At 39.9% G+C, this 24,447-nt stretch overlaps 1 protein-coding gene across 1 annotated transcript in view; it reads right to left on the bottom strand.

Moving 5' to 3' along the window:
- Positions 1–24,447, bottom strand: part of LOC126474759 (protein BANP-like) — a 197,184-nt gene that overhangs the window by 140,120 nt on the left and 32,617 nt on the right. Inside the window, exons 2-3 of the mRNA XM_050102239.1 lie at positions 10,097–10,464; positions 2,184–2,363 (exon numbers count right to left, since the gene is read on the bottom strand). Of these exons, the coding sequence (XP_049958196.1) occupies positions 2,184–2,363; positions 10,097–10,446 (530 nt within the window). The 5' untranslated portion in view covers positions 10,447–10,464. The remainder of the gene's footprint in view (positions 1–2,183; positions 2,364–10,096; positions 10,465–24,447) is intronic.

The raw sequence follows: 24,447 nt of genomic DNA, 5'->3' as shown, positions 1-24,447 counted from the left end.
TTCGTTTTGACATGATTATTCACTAGCAAGACATACGCTTATTTTCACTATGTATTTATATATATTTATCTACCGAAATCACAAGTCTCAACTTCCTTTTTTTAATAATTATACAGTTATTTTAATCATACCTGGTAGTATCACTCACTTTTAGCGATTATTGAAGAATATTTCATTGGACAGACTCACTGGCTGCTACAACATTTTCCAACTCTAGGGTTCGTGAATCCGGATGACACTCGACTCGATGCAGCAATCCTCCTCGATCGAGCCGCACGTTGTGGCGCCACTTCTACAGTATCTTCCTTCGCCGTCGGCGTTGTCGTTGTTACCGTGAGACACCGTTATACCCAGAGGAAAGGCGCGTCGATCTTTGAGCATGAGATATGATGACCTTAAGCCATTGACAACACACAACGGTCACGGTAGCACCTGATTCCAGAACAGCTGCAGTAGTTAAGATCTACGAACTATCCCCTGTTGACCAGGTCCCCAAAACTTAACTCATAACGTGATCCCTTCAAAGCAAATTGTCATAACGATCGTCTATAAAGGCTTCGTACAACGAGAAGAAATGTTACGGTTTATGGAATAATAGCAGATACGACCAAACTGTCTTGTCTCTTCTGCTTTATTTAACATAACTTCGTTCACAGTTTCATTTCGCATTCACCACTCATTCACCAAAACCCTTTGATGAACAGTTTTGGTTGCTTGACACCAACAGTCAATGATGATGATACAGCTTTTCTCCTTTTTATAAATTGAAGCCCGCTCTCCGCGATATAATACTTTACGCTATTCAATTTCCGTTACAGCTATCTTGACTCGTAATGTTACAAAACGACTGTGGGGAACTGTATCGAACGCCTTGCGGAAGTCAAGAAAAACGACATCTACCTGGGAATCATGTCTATGGCCCTCTGAGTCTTGTGGATGAATAGCTTGAGCTGGGATCCACACGATTGTCTTTTTCAAAACCCATGCTGATTCCTACAGAGTAGATTTCTAGTCTCCAGAAAAGTCATTATACTCAAACATAATACTTATTCCAAAATTCTACAACTGATCGACGTTAGAAATATAGGTCTATAGTTCTGCACATCTGTTCGACATCCCTTCTTGAAAACGGGGATGACCTGTGCCCTTTTCCAATCCTTTGGGACGCTACGCTCTTCTAGAGACCTACAGTACACCACTGCAAGAAGGGGGGAAAGTTCCTTCGCGTACTCTGTGTAAAATCGTACTGGTGTCCCATCAGGTCCAGCGGCCTTTCCTCTTTTGAGTGATTTTAATTGTTTCTCTATCCCTCTGTCATCTATTTCGATATCTACCATTTTGTCATCTGTGCGACAATCTAGAGAGGGAACTACAGTGCAGTCTTCCTCTGTGAAACAGCTTTGGAAAAAGACATTTAGTATTTCGGCCTTTAGTCTGTCATCCTCTGTTTCAGCACCATTTTGGTCACAGAGTGTCTGGACATTTTGTTTTTATCCACCTACCGCTTTGACATAAGACCAAAATTTCTTAGGATTTTCTGCGAAGTCAGTACATAGAACTTTAATGGTGTACAATACCATCAGTGTATATCAACTCTCATAATATATACTTGGTGGCTATGTAAATTGTGCCTGCTACTTATTTTCAAATGACATCTTCCCTCTGCTCTTCCTGCTTTCAGCAGTTATGGAAGGGGGAAGGAGAAGGAGGGAGGCTTCCCTTTGCCCTTCCTGCTTTCAGCAACTATGGATGGGGGAAGGAGAAGGAGGGAGGGAGGGAGGGAGGGAGAGGGAGGGAGGGGGAGAGGCGCAGGGGCACACATGGATGTACGCTCGTGTGCATTTGTGGAATAGAAATTCTGAGTAAACTGATGCAAATGTTTCTGGAAACAGCTTACAGGAAACAGGTATTCAAGCTGAGAAACATCGATGTCTCATACCATATGCACAACTGACACAGGAAAAAAATAACAACAAAAAAAGTCAGTTTCTGGACAATATACAATAATAGAAACTGATGATATTTCCAAGATGTGTATGTCTGTTTTATAAAGTTCCTAGCAGAAACATATACAAAGTGACGAACACACACACACACACACACACACACACACACACACACAGGCTGTAAGTTGTTATGGCTATATAAAGAATGGAGTAAACAAAAAAAAGGGCAATACTTACGCTGGAGTTATGCCACATCGAACTCTTGACTCAGGATTAGTTTCATCCCCTAGCCAAGAGCCATCAGGATAATCATTTTCACTGTTTAGTGTAATAACCTGAACTGTTGAGTCCAGTCCAACAGAGGCACTGACTTGAGCTGGTTTATTATTCCGTACCAACACTACAGGAGATGACCAACTGAAATTACAAAAAAGATGTTTATATTACCTTGTAGTACAATTAATAAACTATTAACACTTTTTAGTGTATGTTTACTGGAACAGATGCAAGACTTTTTTGTGAAAACAAAAGCAAAACAGTGAATAAAATAAATGTTACATTAGAAAAGGTTGAGAAGCAACTAGAATATTCCACTGAAAGGATTTATTGCGGTACTGAATTGTACTGTAGAGATTTTCCAACAAGGCAGACACAGATTTCAATAGATTTGGTAAACCTAGGAAGAATATTAGTAATATAAAGGTACATTAATTTCAGTGGACCAAGCATTTTTTACACGACTACAACATGTTTTTAGGCAACTTTAAATGCGAACATTTTAGGTTAGGCATTACCAAGACTATTGACATTGAAGAAACAACAAATTTACTGTTACTAATCACAGTTTATTTATTTCCACAATGCATTTCAGAGGTTTAAACTTCCATCATCTGTTGGATCTATATGGATTAATATGACATGTACGTGTTATGATACGACATTAGAGTAGCCTGTAGTACTGTCTCTGGTCACATACACCTTCACCTTCATACTTCGTAAACACTGAATGGAACAAAGATGAGCCACCATCTGGACCTCCCTTTTTTCACATGTGTGTGTGTGTGTGTGTGTGTGTGTGTGTGTGTTATAACCTGTTGAAAAAAAGGTCAGACAGAAAAAAAGAAACATAGCTTAAAAGAAAGAAATAACTGAATAAGGTGGTGATATTTTTCAATATTGAGTGCATATTTCCGTTTTCTGGGAAATCATTGTGATTTAATCATACAACATGTTAATTTTTGGCAAGAAATGAAAACAGAAGAATGAATCTTTTCCAAATTTTTTTAAGTCAGTCAAAGGATACGAAGGAAACACTCTGCTTTACGAGGTCAAAGGGGGCTTCTGCAGATGGATAAATTAATTCATGTAATCAAAGTTTGAATATTTACAATACAAAAGACTGAAATCTGAGTTCAATAGGTCCAAATGAGAGCAGTCCAAAATCACAGCAAGAATGAGAAACCATCAAAAACATTTAATATTAAGGAGCCAATGTTAGTCTCATGTTCTGCAACAACAGATCAGAAACAACCTTACCTGTACTAACACATGGTACACCTTTTTTGCTCGATAAGTAGTAAAAGATTTATACATTTTAAAGTTGTGTGATCTTGAAGTACCAATGTTGATAACAGAAAATTGAGGATGGAACATAACAATATTAGGAGAAGGATGGTTGCTATTCACCATATAGCGGAGATTCTGAGTCGCAGATAGGCACAACAAAAATATTTTCACACTTAAAGCTTTCGGCCAATGGCCTTTGTCAATAATACACACACATAGCGCGCGCACACACACACACACACACACACACACACACACACACACACGCAAACACAACTCATACACGCGACTGCAGTCTCAAGCAACTAAAACCACACTGTGAGCTGGAGCACCAGTGCATGACGGGAGTGGCGACTGGGTGGGGAAAGGAGGAGGCTGGGGCGAGGAGAGGGAGGGATATTATGGTGGGGATGGCAGACAGTAAGTGCTGCAGGTTGGGCGGTGGGGAGGGGAGAGGTGGGGAGGGGGGGGGGGGGGTAGTAGCACTTCACTGTCCACCATCCCCACCATACTATCCCTCCCCCTCCCTACCCCAGCCTCCTCTTTCCCCCACCTAATCACCACTCCCACCATGCACTGGTGCTGCAGCTCACAGTGTGGATTCAGTTGTCTGAGACTGCAGTCATGTGTGTGAGTTGTGTTTGCTTGAGCGTCTATGTGTGTCTATTGTTGACAAAAGTCATTGGCTGAAAGCTTTAAATGTGAAAATCTTTTTGTTGTGCCTATCTGCGACTCAGCATCTCCGCTATATGGTGAGCAGCAACTTTCGTTCTCATAATAATGTGGATAATAGTTATTAAAACAACAGATCACACCATCGTTGGTGAAATTCTTTTATCCAATTTTTCAGACTCACTTCTGCAGCTTTTTCAGATGGGACACAATGGCTGCGCACTGAGGTGAAATGATCCTAGTCTATTTATGAATAGTATTTACTGGAATTTGCACTAAAACTAACACAGGAGCAAATACGGAAGCCTGCTTATGCTTACAGCGTGACAAGTAACACTGACTGGAGGTTGCTGCCACAGAGTTGTATGCAGAAGACTGTGTTTAAGAACAATGTTTGACAGTACTGCACCTCACATAAGTCTGCAAGTGGCTGCTGGTGATTGAAGATATTTCACATTTACTGACTGACAGAAAAAAATTTGTTCTTACAGAGAAACTGTCAATGTCAGTCATTTATTTTCCCTCTCGCTCCTCTTTGCTACAAAGCTCTGCTCTCAAATTTAACAATGTATCCATAAGCCATCAGTGTCTTATTAACTTGGTACAGTTCTTTCTCTAAGCTGTCTCCAGTGTAAACCACAGAGACTCTTGCTGCCATCATGTTTGAAACAGTTATTTTCTGTACCAGATAGCATTGTGTCAACCATCTGAAGACATTTGCCCATATTGGCTTCCTATAAAATGTGTCTCCCATGTTTCCACTCACTTCACTGAATATGAGCAAATCATTCAACACTGACCCATGGAAATTCTCACTGAAGGTAATCCTGGGGTGCACAACGTTTACAAAAATCTAGAAATTTTGCAGCCATATTTTCGCATGTGATGTATGACAAATGAGTCATATCAAGGTAATACAACAATTGTGAAGGTTTCTCTGAAGCCATCAGACGGTATTTTCTTCACAATCTTCCAAATTACATACAGGTATGCAGGAAAATTGTTATGTGTAGAGGGTGTTGTCATGATGGGTGAGTGATGCTTGGCACACTAAATGGTGCAGCAAAGGCATGATACTGTATTTGGAAAATGAAGAAAGATACAGCAGTGAAAGGGTGGCTCCTGAAAATAGTAGTGAGTGATAAACCTAAAGCTGTGACAGAAACTCTGAGCCATGGAACACACATGAACCAGTACGTTAGTCATAAGATATGAAGGCCCTGTCAACACATTTTAAATGATACAACAGAATACAATTTATTTACAAAAATATAAAATTAAATCCTACCTAATTCGAATGTAATGCATTTATGAAAAGTTTCTAAAATTTAACTTTATCACAATCTGCTGTAGTGACATGACGTGTATGATCATATACACTATCCAAGAATTGTTATTTCAGTCCTTCATGGAATCTCTATGCAACACATAATTTTAGGACGAGTCCTTTGGCCTTTACTTCTTTTAATACCTACAATGCTAGTAACCTTATATAAAGCATAAATATATCAAAATTCAACAGTGAACTACTACTGCATATTAAAACTCATTTCCACAATAAAATTTTCTCATCGGGATAAATTTCTGTTCACATTTGTCCATATTTAATATGAAACATAATTATACCTGTTGCCGAAGCACTTCCATTCTACAAGGACATTTACCAAAAACAAGAACCAATTACATACGGGGAACAAACTGGAAAGGCTGGAGGCTATTAGTAAAGTGGATATTCTCACATGGTACAACAAACATATCTGATACAAATACTGTATACTGATAATATATGGAGATAAACTACAAATATGGGAACATAGACATGAATAATTACTTGTTATTCTCAGATAATAAAGCTTAAGACAGGCTTGATAAAAAACACAAAACTGCAACCTCCCAAAGAATCTTCTAGGAATGTAAAATATGTAATTTTCCTAGGGTATGGGCAAACCAAATCTGGAAAACAATGTAAATGCTAAGATCTTCAAATTCTGCACACTGTTTAAATTAATTATTGAGGAGACATTTCCATTTTTTAACAACAAAGGGACTGCAATACTGGGTTTTCAAAAGACGTCACTTCAATAGCAACAGATATTCAAAACTGATAAATAACTACAGGTATTAGAAAGTCCTCTTAAATTTCTCAGTTCTCACAAAAAGATATACAGCAGGTTACTGCTTGCTGCAAAAATATCATTCAAAGACAAAATAATATGTAACTGTAGAAAACAAAAGCAAAGTAGTATGGGATGTCACAAATCATAAAACAAGAAAAGGCAGACCAAAATTCAACACCACACCAATCAAACGTGGGAATAAAGTAATACAAAATCTGCAGGAATTGGCAAATTTTGTAAATTAACATTTCTCCATTATTGCACAGAAGATGCAAAATGAATTACACATTGTACACGCAACAAATTCACATCTCTAATATGGCAAGCATTAGTTAGAGCCAGCACAGGCACAGCTACGGCCACTGGCGAAGTGTGTCTCCTCTACACATATAGATAATAATACCCTCAAGGTGCCACAAATGGGCATTCACTGAGTATTCTACAACACACTCACAGTCAAACTGTAATTGGCAGAAGCACGACTCTGGGATGGCATACTCTGAAAGTGAAGTGGTAAGTGAAGTAAGCCAGTGACTTTCTGAAGAATGTTCTGGATGCTACGAGATGTTTGATGAAATATGACACATGGTACGGCAAAGGCCACATCTAACATCATGTGGCATAGTGTATAACCCCTGAACTGATGGTGTGGAAGAAATAGTATAGAGTTATTAACCAAGAGCTAGTTACAAGGTAACAGCCAGTGACAGGCTGTAAGTCTGCATTAAGTAAGTCCATAGCTGTGATGACCATCTAAGTCTTGCCTATGTACTACACTGAATGTAGATAGCAGTTGGTTCTTATTGTGACTTAGTCTCGGTTGTGGACCGACTGAATGTATTTCACATGTGGTTGTCTTCACTTTTCTTTTTAGGTCTCCACTTGGTCACTGGTCAACTAAGTGAACCTACTCTGTGTATTAAAATTTGTTATATCACACCTTACAGCACCTCCAGAATCTCCTACATTTCCAGCTGAGTTCTAATCATCTCAAAACTACAGTTTTAACCTTGTGCACTTAGCTTCTGTTAGATAACCCACCTCTGCTGATGTCCTGAAAATGCTTGCAAGATGAGGTAAGTGTTAGTCTGTTTGGCTATGGTTAGCTCAGTGACATGATAACAGTGACCAGAAAGACAGTAAAGAAATTAAAATACAAGAAGTCAAAAGTCACAAAAGAGGTTCCATTCCCTGTTCTGAATGTGTGCAACGATAGCACACACGCCCCATTAACAACCATAATAAACCAAGTCCGTTATTCCATAACATTTTCAGAGTACCTGAAGCATGCAAGAGTTATGCCTTTATTAAAGAAAAATAATGAGAAAAGTATTGAAAACTACAGGTCAGTTCCACAACTGCTTGCATTCTCAAAAATAATTTAATCAATAATGAAAGATAGACTAACAAATTACGCAAATAAAACAACCTTTGTAATGAAGGACAGTTTGGTTTCCAAAGTGGACGCAGGACAATCAGCCTTTACACAGTCACAAAATTTGTATTTGAAGCTGTTGACAAGGATGACTTGCTTACACGCAAATTCTTAGCGTTGTCCAATGCTTTGGACACTGTAAAGCACAAAATACTACTGAACAAACTGTAAGTATTATATTTAAGGGAAATATCACATAAGAGTTTCAGCCTTACATTCGAAACAAGATGCACAAGCTGGAGATAGTTCACATGTCCACTGATGATAATTTTTCGTAAAACAACTGTTAGACAAGAAACATATAAACTTAGGTGTTCCACTTGGCTGTGTAATGGGTGCAGTTCTGTTCTTAATATAGATCAACAATTTTTCAGACAGTGTAAGACATGAAGAAAAAGTTCTCTTTACTGATGACTGCAACATCATAGTCAGTGATAAAACATGAGAACTATCAGCAAAATCACATGAAATCTTCAAGGATTTTACTACTTCTGTAGGTAATGAATTAACATTAATAAAATGAACTATATACACTTCAGCTTAGAGAGAAAACAATTCTGTTGCACTACGGAGAAATGATAAACCTGTAGCTTATGTAATTAAATGCAAAGTTTTGGGGGATGAATATTGATTGTCAATTGGCATGGAATGAAAGATACTGACCAAATAATGTGATCAGCATAACATGTTCTTGAGGTTCTATCGTCAGTCTGTAATAGCCATTACCTTGTGGTGATATCCTATTCCTACACACATTCAATTCTTAGCTATGGGATTCTTTCCTGGGGATCAAAGGCACAAAACAGGGACACAATTTTTGAACTATAGGAAAGGGCTGTAAGAGCAGTAACTAGAAGCAGTAGACAGTTCATTAAAAAGAACTATTTAAAAAACTAAGTATTCTTACCGCAACAAGTAAGAATACCTATTAATCTTTTATACCAATCAGGTAAAACATTATTAACTATTTCTCAATTAGTTATGTACATATCACAGAACAAAGGCCAGATGTTGCAGTCATGTGATTTACAAGCTAAGCTGCAACCTCTGTGCTGCATTCTATGTAGGCATGACAACCAACAAGCTATCTGTCCACATGAACGGCCACCAACAAACTGTGGCCAAGAAACAAGTGGACCACCCTGTTGCTGAACACGCTGCCAAACATGATATCGCTCATCTTAATAACTGCTTCACAGTCTGTGCCATATGGATCCTTCCCACCAACACCAGCTTTTCTGAATTGCGCAGGTGGGAAATTTCCCTCCAATACATTCTACGTTCCCGTAATCCTCCTGGCCTCAACCTTCATTAGTCACTGTCCTCACCCATCCATCTTCCTCCATGTTCCCATTCCAGCATTACACAGCCGTCATTTCCCGCCACACCCAGTCTTTTATTTTCTCTCCTTTCCACTACTTACCCCCGCCCCCTCTGCACCTTCTCTCCTGCCCTCAGTCCAAACTGCAACACTTCACTGTCCGCCACTCCCACCATACTATCCGTTCCCCTCCCCGCCCCAGCCTCATCCTTACCCCCACCCAGTTGCCACTCCCATCATGCACTGGTGCTGCTGTTCGCAGTGTGGTCTCAGCTCTCTGAGACTGCAGATGTGTGTGCAAGTTGTGTTTATGTGTGTGTGTGTGTGTGTGTGTGTGTGTGTGTGTGTGTGCGTGTCTACTGCTGACAAAGGCCTTAATGGCCAAAAGCTTTAATTGTGTGACTCTTTTTATTGTGCCTATAGCGACTCAGCATCTACGCTATATGGTGAGTAGCAACTTTCCTTCTCTGGTATTGTTACATTCCATCCTGGATTTTCCATTGTTTGATATATACCAGTGTTGTAAGATGCAGAGAAAGTTGCTACAAGCTCTGTGATGATTAAGTGGTAGAGGGAAACTACCCTGTCTTAGCTGCACAACTGAGATGACCTCTGCTATGCAGTCATGTATAACCCACAGTTGACAACTGATCCATGTTTGTGTGGCTGCAATGGTGGCTCATTTCAAAAGCACAACAATCTCTTGCTTATAAATGAAATGGTTGCAACCCTGCAATGATAGAAGTTATGAACTTTGACCTTTCTAACTAAAGCAAGGTATGGCGTAGTTTAAGAAGTGCTCATCCAATCTGTGAGTTTAGCTTGCATACACTGAAAGTTTAACTTGCATTGAACAGTTAGAAGGTCAAGGCTGTTAAGAAAAATAGTGTCATTTTCAGTTTAATATCTCGATACCTCCAAGTTAACTACTGAACACTGGAACTGAAACCTCACCTCACTTGGGAATAGTAATTTGTACATACAGCATTACACGTTTATAAGGAAATACTTTTGGTTCAGTAATAGCAATTTCACTAACCTCTCTGATCCTGAGTCTGTTGCATCTTTTGATATTGCTGACTGGTTCATAATGGAAACAGATTTCAAAGCTTCCTCCATTCGCTCAATCTTTCCCAACACATCCTCACAACATGTATGTTTGTGACTATCACATTTTAGTGATCTTTTTACCAAATTTTCCAATGCATCCATCCTTTGTAGAAGGGTGTTAAAATTTGTTGCCATTATGCCTACTTTGCTTTCAAGAACAGAAAACCTCTGATTAAACACTTGCTTCAAATCTGCTATGTACTTGCAACAAGTCTGAATGGCTTCTATCACAGAGCTTCCTTCTCCACGAATCCTTTTTACAGAGGGTTCAACAGACATCTTTGGCCAGCAGATTTCCTAAGCAACAACAAAAATAAGATTACTCATACCAAACAAAATTAAGAAGTACATAGTAGTCCAGGAAAGCAAATAAAGGTCTTTAAAATACAATTCCATCTGTTTGAAGAGTACATGGAAAAAGTACAAACTAAGAAAAATATAATAAATAAGCATTACATACATCGCTGGAGGTTTTCATAAACAGTTGTATTCACTATAAATACTGTTCCTTATTTATCTAGACTTTTTTTACATAGCTGTTTTCTGTAAAAAAATATATATATATCTAGTAAGAACTAAATTCTGCTTGTGAAATACTTAGCCAGTACACATTAAGAGGAATGAAATGATTGACACAGTAGTTGCACTTCATAAATAAAGGGTGATGCATGAAAAACCAGCCCGAGTACTAGACTGATTATTGTCACCCACCATATGTTGTCTATTGTTTCGAAGCTGTTGCGACTACATTTTGTGTTGTTGGGACTTCTTTATTATCTTATTATTACATGTTTATCTATTTGTTGTTATATCTGCTCGTGGTGGGCAACAATTTGTGTGTGACTGGTGAGCAGTCTCTACTCGGGTCAGTTTTTCGTGCGCCACCATGTAATATGTGATATCAGTGCAAACAGAGACAAAAGGTAGTGTAGATGCTTGAGCTTTCAGACTCTGTCCACAGAAATTAAAGCAAGAAAAGGGGACGGGAAAGGTGTGGAAGACAGCTACAGTGTAATGCAAAGACAGAAAAGTCTAGCTGAACAGTGGAAACAGGGAAGCACTATGGATGAAGTTCAAACTCCAAAGAATACAACATGGTGTTATAGTAAAGCACATCTCACTTGCAGAGTACAGAAGCAAACAAATAAATAAAAGGGAAATGAAGAGCCAACCAGACAGGGAAGGGTTATGATCAATGACTTAGGAAGATTTAGCCATCTGGCTCATCTGACGAAAGTAGGTAAAAAGAATGTTACAATGGGACACTGTATTATATGTTCCTAGCATATAACATTTACTTGTGTTCACTCATTGCTACTGAGAGCAGTGAGGTTAGCATGCAAATATGGCAAGAGACATGTCATTGGTGCTCAAGACAAAACTGAGGAGAAAATTTTTCAAGGTACAGGAACAGTCTTGGACAGGAAAGAGTACATATTTCCAATAGACCAATCCTGAGGAATAAGCTGATGGATTCCAAGCCATTACAGTACCTAATCAACAACAGAATACTCCTCTGGAGCTTACAAGATTCATCTGCTAAATCTTTCTGCAACTTAACTGTAATCAAAGCCAGCTGTTCATAACATAGGTAAATAAACACAGGGGTGAAAGCATTTTGGTCATGAGGTAATGATAATGTATACAGAGTAAGGCATTTAACCTTATCATCTTGACTAATAAGTGACTCATTAAAGACACATGGATTAACACATTTTTGCAAATTCAGTGATCGCTGAAATACACCCAACAACTTTGGGCGTAATATTTTCATATCAGATAACTTACGACTGAAAATAAGTCTTTTTACAGGTAAAGTGTGACATGCACACCAGAGGGTAAATAGTGGCAGAAGCTATTTTTGCTGTGTTGACTAAAATATTTATTTATGAATAATTTAATTATAATTAAAGTAAAAAAAGTCTAACCTATACGAGTTCAACACAACTTCTCATTATCATTATTTTTTAGTGTAGCATATAAGAGGAAGTCAGGATGGTTACTTCATTCTGCTAATGCATTTAAATCTCCAAATATTAAAAAAAATCATGTTATCATCATTAGCTGCTTCTATTGACAACTCAGTTCGGCAAGAATGCTTGTTCCACTTGAGGTTCTTGATCAAGTTGTTCTAAAAGTTGAATCCAGAGTACCACAACTGCATATTACTATGTTGTTGCTGCTCATGTCTGTATCTCCAATTACAATGGTACGTGTTGTACACAGGCAAATTTTTCCTCTTAACAATAACATAGCATTTCCTAACATCTTTCTCTAAACTGATTACGTTAAAAACAGCCATTTCGTTCCTTTCCAAGTAAATTAATTGGACATCTACATCAGACCTTACATTCATTTTATTCGTGTCTAGTTTGTACATGAAGTTGGGTAGACAATGTGGTAAACCATTCTGACCAGCAGATATGAAAGAAGAGATTCACGGCTACGAAAATTAAGAGTTGGTTTCAGACTTCAGCTAATGGTTTTTAAAAATCAGCTATGCACAAATACAAAACTGGCATGTCGACTGCCACTATTTGGTAACAAATCAGCACTTGGTGATGAACATAAACAGATCTATGTATGTTGTATCTACATGTGCAAAAGTCAGAGGGTATGTTTGCACAGTGGTAGTGGTGGTGGTGGTGGTGGTGGTGGTGGTGGTGGAAGTCAGCAGTGTAAATAATGTTGTGAGCACCACCTGGTTATCACTTAGAAATAAAATGTTGATTAAACCATTGTTTAATATCACGAGAGAAACAATGACAAGCAGAGTCATTGGCTAGATTACGAAAATGGTAAGTCTGGCACACCATAATACTGTCCAGAGCTAAAGATCATAGTTATGTGAAGAATACATAAGTCCATACATGATGTAGTTTAGAGCTCACAAAACTAATTGTTGAAAAAATTCATCAGCCCAAATGTGATGTGTTTAAAGTTTGAGTTCATGAAGCTAGCTGTTGAAACTTTTATAAGTTTCAGAACTCTTGCACATTTTTTTTTTTTTTACTAGTTCACAAATCTTTTATTCCAAAATTTTAATCACTTTAACCATGACCTGACACCTGATTGTATCAAGCCATACACTTGTACCTGATGATCTCTCAAAGTGAACTGTTCTCAGCCAGTATGGCCACCACCATTTTACAGATGCAATTTGTCATTGTAAAATCATAAATTTACATTTAACTAATTGCTACTACACATATCATATGTTAACCAAGACTACAATTTCACCAGTTTTCCTGTGGTGATATTTGATTGTTGCTGGAGTCCTTGGTTTACTTGTTATTTATATTTGAATCAGTGAGCTGGTTAACTTACCCATATTTGCTATTGTTTTGCCATCACCTTCCTAAGTTGGCTCTGCAACCTGAGCCCAGGGGAGGTGGCAGGCTGCCTACCACATTCTGCTACCATAGCCAGAAAGGTTCTGAGTTGACATGATGAAAGCCTCTACTCCACCACGATGTAAATACAGTCACCACAAGATGCTTGTTACTGAGCTCATAAGAGGTTTGATATGGCTGCCCCAGAAATGCAGTATCTGTCGTACACCACTGTCTACACCAAAAAGCACTCTGTGCCAGCTGCAGACTCGATGTAGGTTGTCCCGTCTCAACTTCAACTAGTCACTGCTTCCACTATGTGCTGGTCTGTGTTCGCATCTAGTCCTGATGCTGCCAAGAACTGAATTGATGCCTTCCAGCTGGGGCCTACTGCTGGCTGACATCAAGTGGTTCCAGGGTGCCGCTCAGGGGTCCTCGGTTTGCAGTCCGTGCTCAGGTGCCATCCACACTTGACTTACTGCTGAGCCTCCACCTGCCCTCTGCGCACAAACTCTGCTGCCGCAAACTCGTGTTCACAGACTGCTGGTGCTGCATCTTTCACTGTGGTCTCAGGTTTAGGGTGCCTAGGCTGCTGCCTGGCACCACAGACTGTGTCTGGCAGCACTTCACACTGCCAGTAATATGACCAGTGATGGGCCGGTTGTGCAACATCAGCATCTGACGTAGCATCACCAGGACACAGCTACCACCCAAGGCCACCAAGCTGTGGTGACTTGCTGACCAAAGCTACACAGCACCTTAATTTCTGCAGTCAACACTGCCACTCAGGGTCACTTCACACCATTGGGGCACTGTCTGTATTGGCTGTGTGATTTCTGCTGAATAAATTACATCACTGTTTCCATCGCTTTTATAATTCCACAATGGTGAAGAACTCGTTCTACGTAGCTGCTGCCCAGCCGACTATCCTGCACGTCACTGTGACCTATTCCGGGATCAACAACACCCCAACCATTCTGATCTGTAGTAACTGGTTGGATAGTTGACTTGGGGGAGGGCCAAACAGCGAGGTCATCGGTACCATCAGAATAGGAATGGAAGTTGGCCATGCCTTTTCACAGGAACCATCCTGGCATTTACCTGAAGTGATTCAGACAAATCATGAAAAACCTAAATCAGGATGGCTGCACACGGATTTGAATCGTCATCCTCCCGAATGCGAGTCTAGTATGGTAACCACTGCTCCACCTCACTCGGTATAGTAAATGGTGCCAGATGTGGGATCAATGAAATCAACCGACATTGTGGGCCAACATATGGCACCGTTAGTACAGTGGGGTGAGTAAAAGTAGACTGTCTTGCTGGGACGGTTCTACTTTCAATTGGCTGAAGAAATAAGTTTTGGCGATTATCAACAAATTATCATACAACTTCATCAAAGTATAGAGGTAATGCCTAAAAACAAGTTAAAACTGTTTATCACTTCATTTTCAGTTGTACCAGATACTGTTCCTTTTGAAATGCAACTAGAACTAATAGATTTGTAAAACAGCACACTGCTCGAGGACAGGTATTACAACATCACAAATTTGGTAAGATGGTATCGCTATCTTCGTCCTGAAGACTTTCCCAAGTTACACAGGCATGCAGCAGCAAACATCATATCTGTGTTTGGCTCAACATATAGTTGTGAACAAATGTTTTTTATAATAAAGAGAGTAAAAACTGCAGAAAGGTCCCAACTTCACGACCCAATACTTAAAGAGTATTCTGCATCTCATGGCAGCTCAAGGACTGACACTCAATGTTTCATTAATCGTATTTCTCAAACTAAATAAAATGTTCATACATTTGTATTACATTATGTCCACCAGTGACCTTGCGCTGCTTACTCACTCCTGCCCGCCAATGCCCACAGGCGCCTGTCTGCTTGCAGCTGAGCTCTCGAGCTGAAACAGCCTGAGCTAGAGGTGGCACCAGATGACTGGCTGAAAACTGCTTTTATAGTTCCTTAGGGTCACTACCAGTGGACTGAATAGTGCATTGATCATATTTCAACCTCTGTTGGCCATGGCACTGAGAGGATAAAAAAGCAGAAAAGTGTCTGGCATATCTACACAATATTACTGTTTTTAGAAAAGATATGGGAGAGCATGTGCAATGGCTGAGGGAAGTTTTTAACAGATTACACATGGTACACCTAACTCTCAGTATAGAGAAGTGTCATTTTGCGCTACACAAAATACGTTACTTAAGGTATTTATTAGTCAAGAGGAGGTATGAACTGATCTGAGATTGGTGAATGTTGTGCAGAGTTTTCCAACACCTCAGACAGGCAAAGACTGGAAGTCATTTTTAGGGTTAGTCAATTATATGAAATTTGTGCTGGAGCTTGCAGAGATACCAAGACCTCTCATGCACTTATTAAAGAAAAGTACACAGTTTCAGTGGACATCAGAGTGTGAAAATGCGTTTACAAACTTAAGGTATTGTAGGCAACTAGCTCAGTATTGGTATTTCTGGCAGAAGGAGTTAGTGTTATTGTGTGATGCTAGTAATAATGCATTGTGCTGGGTTTTAAGTCAAGAGGTAGAGGATAATGAACATCCAGTGGCCTACACCACACATTGTGACAAAAAAGCACAGAGGAACTGTTCTGTCAGAGCCTCTTATATGGCACATTGTATTTATGTACATATGCAAAAAAATGCAAAAAATTTATGGTGATAATGGATCATGTTGGCGTTGAACTGGTTCTTGGGATTAGAGGCACTAAAATTAAGTGAATTTGATTTCAAAGTAGTCCACAAACCTGGTAAAAGGCACAGTATAGCAGACGGCCTCATTAGGAAGACTGGTGTATTATCGATGGTAGATTGTACTATTGTGGAGTAGCAAAGAGCAGAAGTTGCAGTTGAGGATTGCAAATTATTTGCAAGCAGCCACACTTTATTTTACATGATGGTGTATTTTGCAAGATGATAATGATGCAGCCTCATGATGTGCTTCCCATCATTATACAAGATGTGTTAGAACAGGCATATGAGCAAGCATTGCCTGATCACGGATGGCACAGAATCATGGAGCAAAGTGTAACCGAACATTACTGCTGTTGTACATGCGGACAGCATGGTGGGGTTAAGCCATCAAGATATTCTGCTGCAGAGGATACTGAAAGTCAGTACACCTTTCAAAATGATTGGGATGGATATTTTAGGACCTTCCAGCCACACACCAGCAAGGAACCACTGCATTCTGACTATAATATGTTATATTTCATGCTACGTGGGAATGGCCACTACCCCGGATCAGCAAGCTGACACGGTAGCACAGGCATTCGTGAATAATTTGTTACTAATGTTCGGTGTTCGATATATGTTAATCATGGACCGAAGCACCACTGTATGTCAGAATTGATGAAGCAGTTGTGCCATTTATTGAGTATACATGAACTAAGGCCGAATCCATTATATCCACAAGCTAATAGAGAGAGGGAATGTGTACAATGAATGTTATGCAAAATAATAAGCCTCTTTGTGAACAGTCACACAATGATTGGGATACTTTATTTCTACATGTGGTTGCAGCTTGTAATTCTAAAATCTGAAAATACAGGCCTATCACCACACAAAGTAGTGTACAGTCAGAAAATGCCATCATATGAAGTAATCAAACATAAGACTCAGAGAAATGATAAGCCAGTGCATAATTTCATGAGGATGGTGAGAGAGATAGGGAAGCAAGTGAGAAAAGAAATCCCAGACCCCTTAATGTTAGGAACACTGGAGCAGCACAATGCTAAACTGCTGGAGTGCAACGTGTATGATTCTGACAAGACTTTACAGTATAAATGGAAAAATGAAGAAATTCATCACCTGATGTCAAGGCGCATACCAGGTAACTGAAAAGACTTTACCAGTGGACATCAAACTGAAGCTTCCGACACGAACAGTCGTATATAGCAGATATGAATGTCCCTTTTGGGGCATGCAGGTTTTGTTGCCACTGTTACCGGTGGCACACCCAAGTAAGGCGGGAGAGGGTAATAAGAAGGAGGAGGAACACACTACACCCGTGGAAGCTACACATGTTACTGTGTGTTGATGCAATGTCAGTAATAGGATATTAAGATTTTTGTGTTTTATTTGACAGTTCCTGCTATGTTGGGCTGCTAGTATAGTTCCTCAAGCTCTTGGTTGTATCTGATCCTCCATTCCCCTGTATCTGCATCCAGAACTGGACCGAAGATCTTCCAAAGCACTTTTCTCTCAAAAACAAGGAGCTTATGGAAGTCCTGTTTCCGGATACTCCATGTCTTACAGCCATATAGAACAACAGGCTGGATCAGGGTTTTGTACAATCGGATCTTCCTGCTTGTATTCTGGCATTGATCTCTGCTTCACATGACGAGTTCTCAGTGAAAAGTGCCCCTAGATGGCCTCGGAAGCTCCTGGATTTCACACCTACAGGAAAGAGACCGCCAGGGAGACCCAAGAAGCATTGGAGGGATGGACTCCATGAAGATTTAAACCAAGTGTCAATAGATGTGAACGGATGGCAGATAGCAGCAATGGACAGAATACAGTGGAGGAGGAAACTTGTAGATGCGTGGGGTCCCCTGGACCTGATCACGTAGTAGTAGTAGTAGTAGTAGTAGTAGTAGTAGTAGTGTTTTATTTGGTGTATTTCCTCCATTATGTACCACAGCAACAAAGGTATGTGAATTTTGTGCGAATGGTGAAGATAGTAGTTGTGGTATTTTGGAACATTAGTTGTGGATGATAATGTCTGGGTTGATTTCATTTTGTGACAGGGTAATGATTATTTTGGTGGATATCATGTTGTATTCAGTTGGGTTGATTTGTCACATTGTTGGAGTAGCTTGAGGTTTATTATATTTCCAACTGAACATCAAGATGACAATGGTGGAGTTTCTGCAAATCAGGACAATGAAATACAACTGATTACACCATGAGGGGGAAACCATGCGCTGATGTCAACAGACAAACTAAGACACTGCCAAAAAGAGCAAATCACAATATGCCTGTTCCAAGGATCCACACTCCCACAGGGACATGTGAAATAGAAATATCGCAGGACAGAAGCAGAAAGATGGCTGTGGGATATCCTTGCACAGAAATCTTATTTTCAGAAGGCAGGTCCACATTGGGTATACTCCGTATGCAACCCAGTGGTGATGATCACAAATTATTACAAGCAAGGGTGAACTAAGGCTGCAGAATGGTTGGAGCTGCAGGGTAGCAATAAATGGTGCAACTTGTGACATTTCTAAGCTAACTTTTCTGCTCCTGGCAACCAGGGCTAAGATGCTCAACCTGATGTATCCACTAATGTACTTGCCTGACAAACGTTTACACATACTACCTGCCCAAAACCTGATCCTTCTGAACAATACCTTGAATCACAACCTACTTAGTTCTCTAGACGGGATGTCGGCAGTGCAGAAGTGGCATATTAACATGTAGCAAATACTTCAGCACTTGCAATAATAACACAGTAATCACCACCACAAAATCATTGTGATAGGTATCTCAACCTCAAGTACCATCTTGATTCAGGTCCTCAATTGTGCAGCCTGTATGTATCTACAGTGGAAAACTATCCATCCACCTGAACTCCTTGTCCGCCATATACCGACCAAATGGGTCACCTTTAAGAGGGTAAACAGTTGTTAAACATACCATCCCTCAGACATTGTAAACTGGACTGTGTTAACGTTAGAGCAGCTGGAGAGAGAACTTCATCTAAATGTAAAAAATGAAAATGTAATGCCTCAATGATCTGCAGATATAATACCAGATTCTGATCAAGGGAAGCGGATCTTCTAAGGAAGGGAGGAGTGTTAGGCCACGATCCTCCTAATTTAGCTCTTACCAACTACCACGCGGGCTGCCTACCACATTCTGCTGCCAGAGCTGAAAAGAAGCTGAGCCAGCATGATCAAAGCCCCTATTACAGCACTGAAGCTAACAGTTACCTCATCATGCTTGCTTCCTGGGCCCATAAGTGATGAGAAGCAGTGCCTTTTCATAACACCACTGATGTGAGCCTGTTTAAACAGTGGCTACTCTGGCCACGTAGTATCTGTTGTTGATAGCTGTGTACACCAAAAAGTATTCTATGCCAGCCGTAGCCCCATGCAGGTCATCCAATATCAACTACAACACATTGCTGTCTCCACTAGTTGCTAGCCTATAGGCCATGCCTAATCCTGATGCTGCTGAGAGCTGAACTGGTGCTTCCCAGCTGGAGCCTACTGCCGACATCAAATAACTCCAGGGTGCCCTTCAGGGGTCCTTGGTTTGCAGTCCTCACTAAGGTGCCACCCACGACCCGCACCTGACTTGCTGCTGAGCCACAACCTGCCCTGGTGCACACGTTCTGCTACTGTAGACCCATGTTCACAGTCCACTAATGCTCCATCCAGTGTCCCGGAATAATGAGGCAGCACGCCTATTCTCTCTGGTGTCGCCTGGTGCCAAGGGCTGCACTCAAAGTGTTTGACACTGCTGGTAGCGTGACCAGTGCTGGACCAGCTGTGCAGCATCAACATCTGAGATAGCATCACTGGGATCTGGTTAACACACAAGGCCGCCATGCTGTTTTATCTTACTGAGAGAAGCTACTGTAGCTGCTACTACACAACACCTTGTTTTGCTGCAGGTCTCTACCACAGTTGTACGAATTCTTCTGAATAGCTCATGTTGTTAGCACGGCATCGGTGATTCCACAACAGTTCGGTAACTTGTTCTTTGTATCTGCTGCCTAGCCTACCATTCTGCACATCATTGTTGTATCATATTCCAGGGTCAACAATATCCAGACCTTCCTGACCCACAAATATAATGAAATTTACATACTGCTGCTACATGTATTGATTTTTAATTATTTTGCATAAAATATGTTTCTTAATTCTCAGAATCACTAATAAAAAATCGGAGACTATATTTTGATAATGTTATTTGAGCACTACCTGTGTACACTTGGGTTCTTTAAAATTGCATAAGACTTTTAGAAGTTATTAATTTTTAGAATTAATAGGTATGTTCAAATGTTGTTGTTGTTGTTTTCAGCCCAAAGATTGGTTTGATGTAGCTCTCCATACTACTCTGTCCAATGCCTCTTCATCTCTGAATAACTGCTGCAGCATTCATTCATTCATTTGAACCTGCTTACTGTATTCATCTCTTGGTCTCCCTCTATGTTTTTAGCCCCCACATTTCCCTCAAATACTACAATGATGAATCCTTGATGTCTCAGAATGTGTCCTATCACCTGATCCCCTCTTTTAGTCAAGTTATGTCACAAATTTCTTTTCTCCCCAGTTCTATTCACTATCTCCTCATTAGTGATCTGATCTATCCATCTACCCCTCAGCATTCTTCCATAGCACCACACTGTCTGAACCATTTATAGTTCAAATTTCACTTGTTCCAGACAAGGCTACATTCCATACGTGTACCTTCAGAAACAGCTTCCTAACTCTTAAATTTACAAGGCCAATCCCAAAAGTAACTTATGTTTTTGCCTGCAACAATGGGAAAGTCTAATGTGGCCACATTGTTGTCTTAGAATTTTTCTGTTCAGTCAGTTCCAGCTGTGACAGTATGAGGTTCTTATCATTTACAGTTATTTCAAAATAAAAGTTTTAAATGTGTACCACAATTGAAAATCACACAACTTGTAAAGTGTGGTTGGTAATAAGACTTTTGTTGGCAAAAAACCATAAACTGACTGAAATTTATCAGCAACTATGTGAAGTGTACGGAAATAATGTAACTACTGAAGGTGAGATGTGCCTATGGTGCATTAGGTTTAAAAGAAGTTGAACTAATGTTAATGGTGAAGAGGGACGTGTACGACCAAGCTTTGTAACTGATGAACTGGTCACAAAAGTCGATGAAGAGATTCAAGAAAACTGCCAATTTACAATGATGGAGCTCTTGTTTAGTTTTCCAAAAAACTTCATTACGTTTGTTGCATCAAATCATTGCAGAGAAGCTACAATATCAAAAATTTTATACTAGATGTGTACCAAAAATCTTGACAGAAAACCACAGAACCACAGTATGGTTGCATCATTGACATTTCTGGATTGTTACAAAAATGGCTTGGTTGAACTGTAACTGGAAACAAGACTTGGGTCAAACATTTGAACTGCGAGATTAAATTGAAGTCTACGGAGTAGGGGTACACAAATTCCATCCAAAAACCAAAAAATGCTTGCAAATGTTGTCTGCAAGAAAGATTATAGTGACTGTCTTTTGGGACAAGAAAGGTCTGCTTCTTGTAAATTTGTCAAGGCGCAACAACAAACTCTGTGACATATTGTCAAACTTTGGAAAACTTAACAAGAGCATTTCAGAATAAGTGTAGAGGAAAGACAAGCTCAAAAATTTTGTTCTTGCATGACAATGCCCGAGCACACATGACGAATCACACTTGATAAGTATTCATTGCTTTCATGTGAGAGATGTTTCCTCATATGCCATATAGTATCTTGCACCCAATGACTACCATTTGTTTCCAATCAGGAAGACCTGACTAGTAACACAGCACTTCGATGGCGACAGAGAACTGTGAGAGTTCGTGACTAACTTCTAGTATTTAAGTGTCGCTTTCAAATTAATAAAACATACTTTTTTCCCTATACTTTTCTTTAAACCTCAAGTGGGCGTGGCTATGTATAAAGTGCACCAATCAGAAATAACATTGTCTTGTGCTACTGCATTCTTGTTTTACAACTGCTAGCCCATACCTATTCCTTCATTATTGCTTCAGTTAATACAGTGATAAATTGAACAATGGAAAATACAAGATGGAATGTAACAACATTATGAAAAGGAAAGCTACTACTCACCATATAGCGGAGATGCTGAGTCACAGATAGGCACAACACAAAGCTTTCGGCCAACAAGGCCTTTGTAGAAAACAGATAACCCCCCCCCCCCACACACACACACACACATGACTGCAGCCTCTGGCAGCTGAAGCCACACTGTGAACAACAGGAGTAGTGCATTATGGGAGTGGCACCCCCAACCAGTTGCCACTCCCATCATGCACTGCTGCTGTTGCTCACAGTGTGGCTCCAGCTGCCAGGGGCTGTAGTCATGCATGTGTGAGGAGTTTTTATTTTGTTTGTTTGTGTGTGTGTGTTTGTTTTTCTTCGACAAAGGCCTTGTAGGCTGAAAGCTTGTATTGCGACAGTCTTTTTGTTGTGCCAATCTGCGACTCAGCATCTCCGCTACATGGTGAATAGCAACTTTCTTTTTTGTAACAGTGATAAATTGTATTTCATACCATCCAAATGAGTAGCAGTAATATAAAATAAACAGCGAGCAAGATGAGAAAAAATTAACGTTCAGTGGAAAAAAAAAAAAAAAAAAAAAAAAAAAAAAAAAAAAAAGGCCCCCAGATGCTCCGAGTGGATCATTACTGGGGGTAACAATTGTATGAGGCAACAGAGTGATTCAATGAGGTTTTTTTTTTATTATTGTTTAATTAAACATTGAGTTAGCTCATATATTATAAGTTTATTTTATTGTTGTTGAATGAAACTACGATTAAACTGTGACTCTGGTCATACATGTTTACCCTGGTAACATAAAGCTTGCTCGTGTTATGAAAATCTGTGTGTCCGCTCGAGGGTTAAATAGCAAAATGTAATCTACATTCTGGATGATCCCTCGTATATTTGATGTTAACAAATTTCTCTTTGTTTTTCTTGCAACGAGACTAAATCTACACATATACCCTCCAAGCTGCCATATGGTGCATGACAGAGGGTACCTGGTACATTGCTAGTCATTTCGTTTCCCGTTCCACTCGCAAATAGAGCAAAGGAAAAACAACCGTCTATATGCCTCCATATGCACCCTAATTCAGACGCCGTTTGGAGTAGTGGTCTGAATTCCTTACTCAGTTCCAGTCTGCCATGCTAATCATTCTTCTTCACCTACAGTTGCATCTGGACCTGTAAGAGGCTGTTCCCCAACTAATGTCCTTACGTCATCAAATCAACAAATTCGCAGATGTCAGTTTAAGTTATATGAGAGTTGGAACTTTAATAGTGGCAACTATTTATTTACAGCTCATACAAAATAGATACATGTTTCAAAGTTTTACTATCCTTTCAAAGTAGTCACCAGCATTGCGCATTACCCATTGCCAGCGATGTGGAAGTCGTAGGATACTCTTAGCAGTGTCAGTTGTGTTGAAAGTTCAAGCGGCGCGGTCTATTGTCTGATGAATTTGTAGCAGTTTTGAAGTGAATGCCAATGAAGTGTTTTCTTCAGTTTGGAAATCGAGATGAACTTACGAGGGTTTAAGTTAGGGGAGTGCAGTAGGTGGTGTAGCACTTAGCACACCCATCAGTCAAACAAATCAGTAACAGCTTGCATTGTACATGCTTGAGCATTGTCCTACAAAATGATGGTCATGTCCTGCAGAAAGTGTCATCACTTCTGTCTCTATGCTGTTCTTTTTCGGAACACAACCTATGACCAGCTTAGAGACAGAAGTGATGACACTTTCTGCAGAATCTGACCATCATTTTGCAGGACAATGTTCAAGCACATACAGTGCAAGCTGATACTGATTTGTTTGACTGATGGGGCTGCTAAGTGCTACACCACCTACTGCACTCCCCTGACTTTCCCTCGTAAGTTCAACTTGATTTCTAAACTGAAGGAAACACTTCATTGCATTCGCTTCAGAATTGCTACAGATTCGTTGGGCAATAGATCGCACCACTCGAACTGTCAACACAACTGGCACTGCTAAGAGTATCCTACACCTTCCACATCGCTGGCAATGGGTTATACACAATGCTGGTGACTACTTTGAAGGTCAGTAAAACTTTGAAACACATATCTATTTCGTACAAGCTGTAAATAAATAGTTGCCACTATTAAAGTACCAATCCTTGTATATTCTTCAATATCACAAAAAAATGTTTCACATT

This window comes from Schistocerca serialis, chromosome 1 (genome assembly GCF_023864345.2).
Source record: "Schistocerca serialis cubense isolate TAMUIC-IGC-003099 chromosome 1, iqSchSeri2.2, whole genome shotgun sequence".
Classification (NCBI taxonomy): Eukaryota; Metazoa; Arthropoda; class Insecta; order Orthoptera; family Acrididae; genus Schistocerca; species Schistocerca serialis.
Note: the sequence above shows the minus strand (reverse complement) of the source record. Positions and strands in the feature narration are given on the sequence as shown.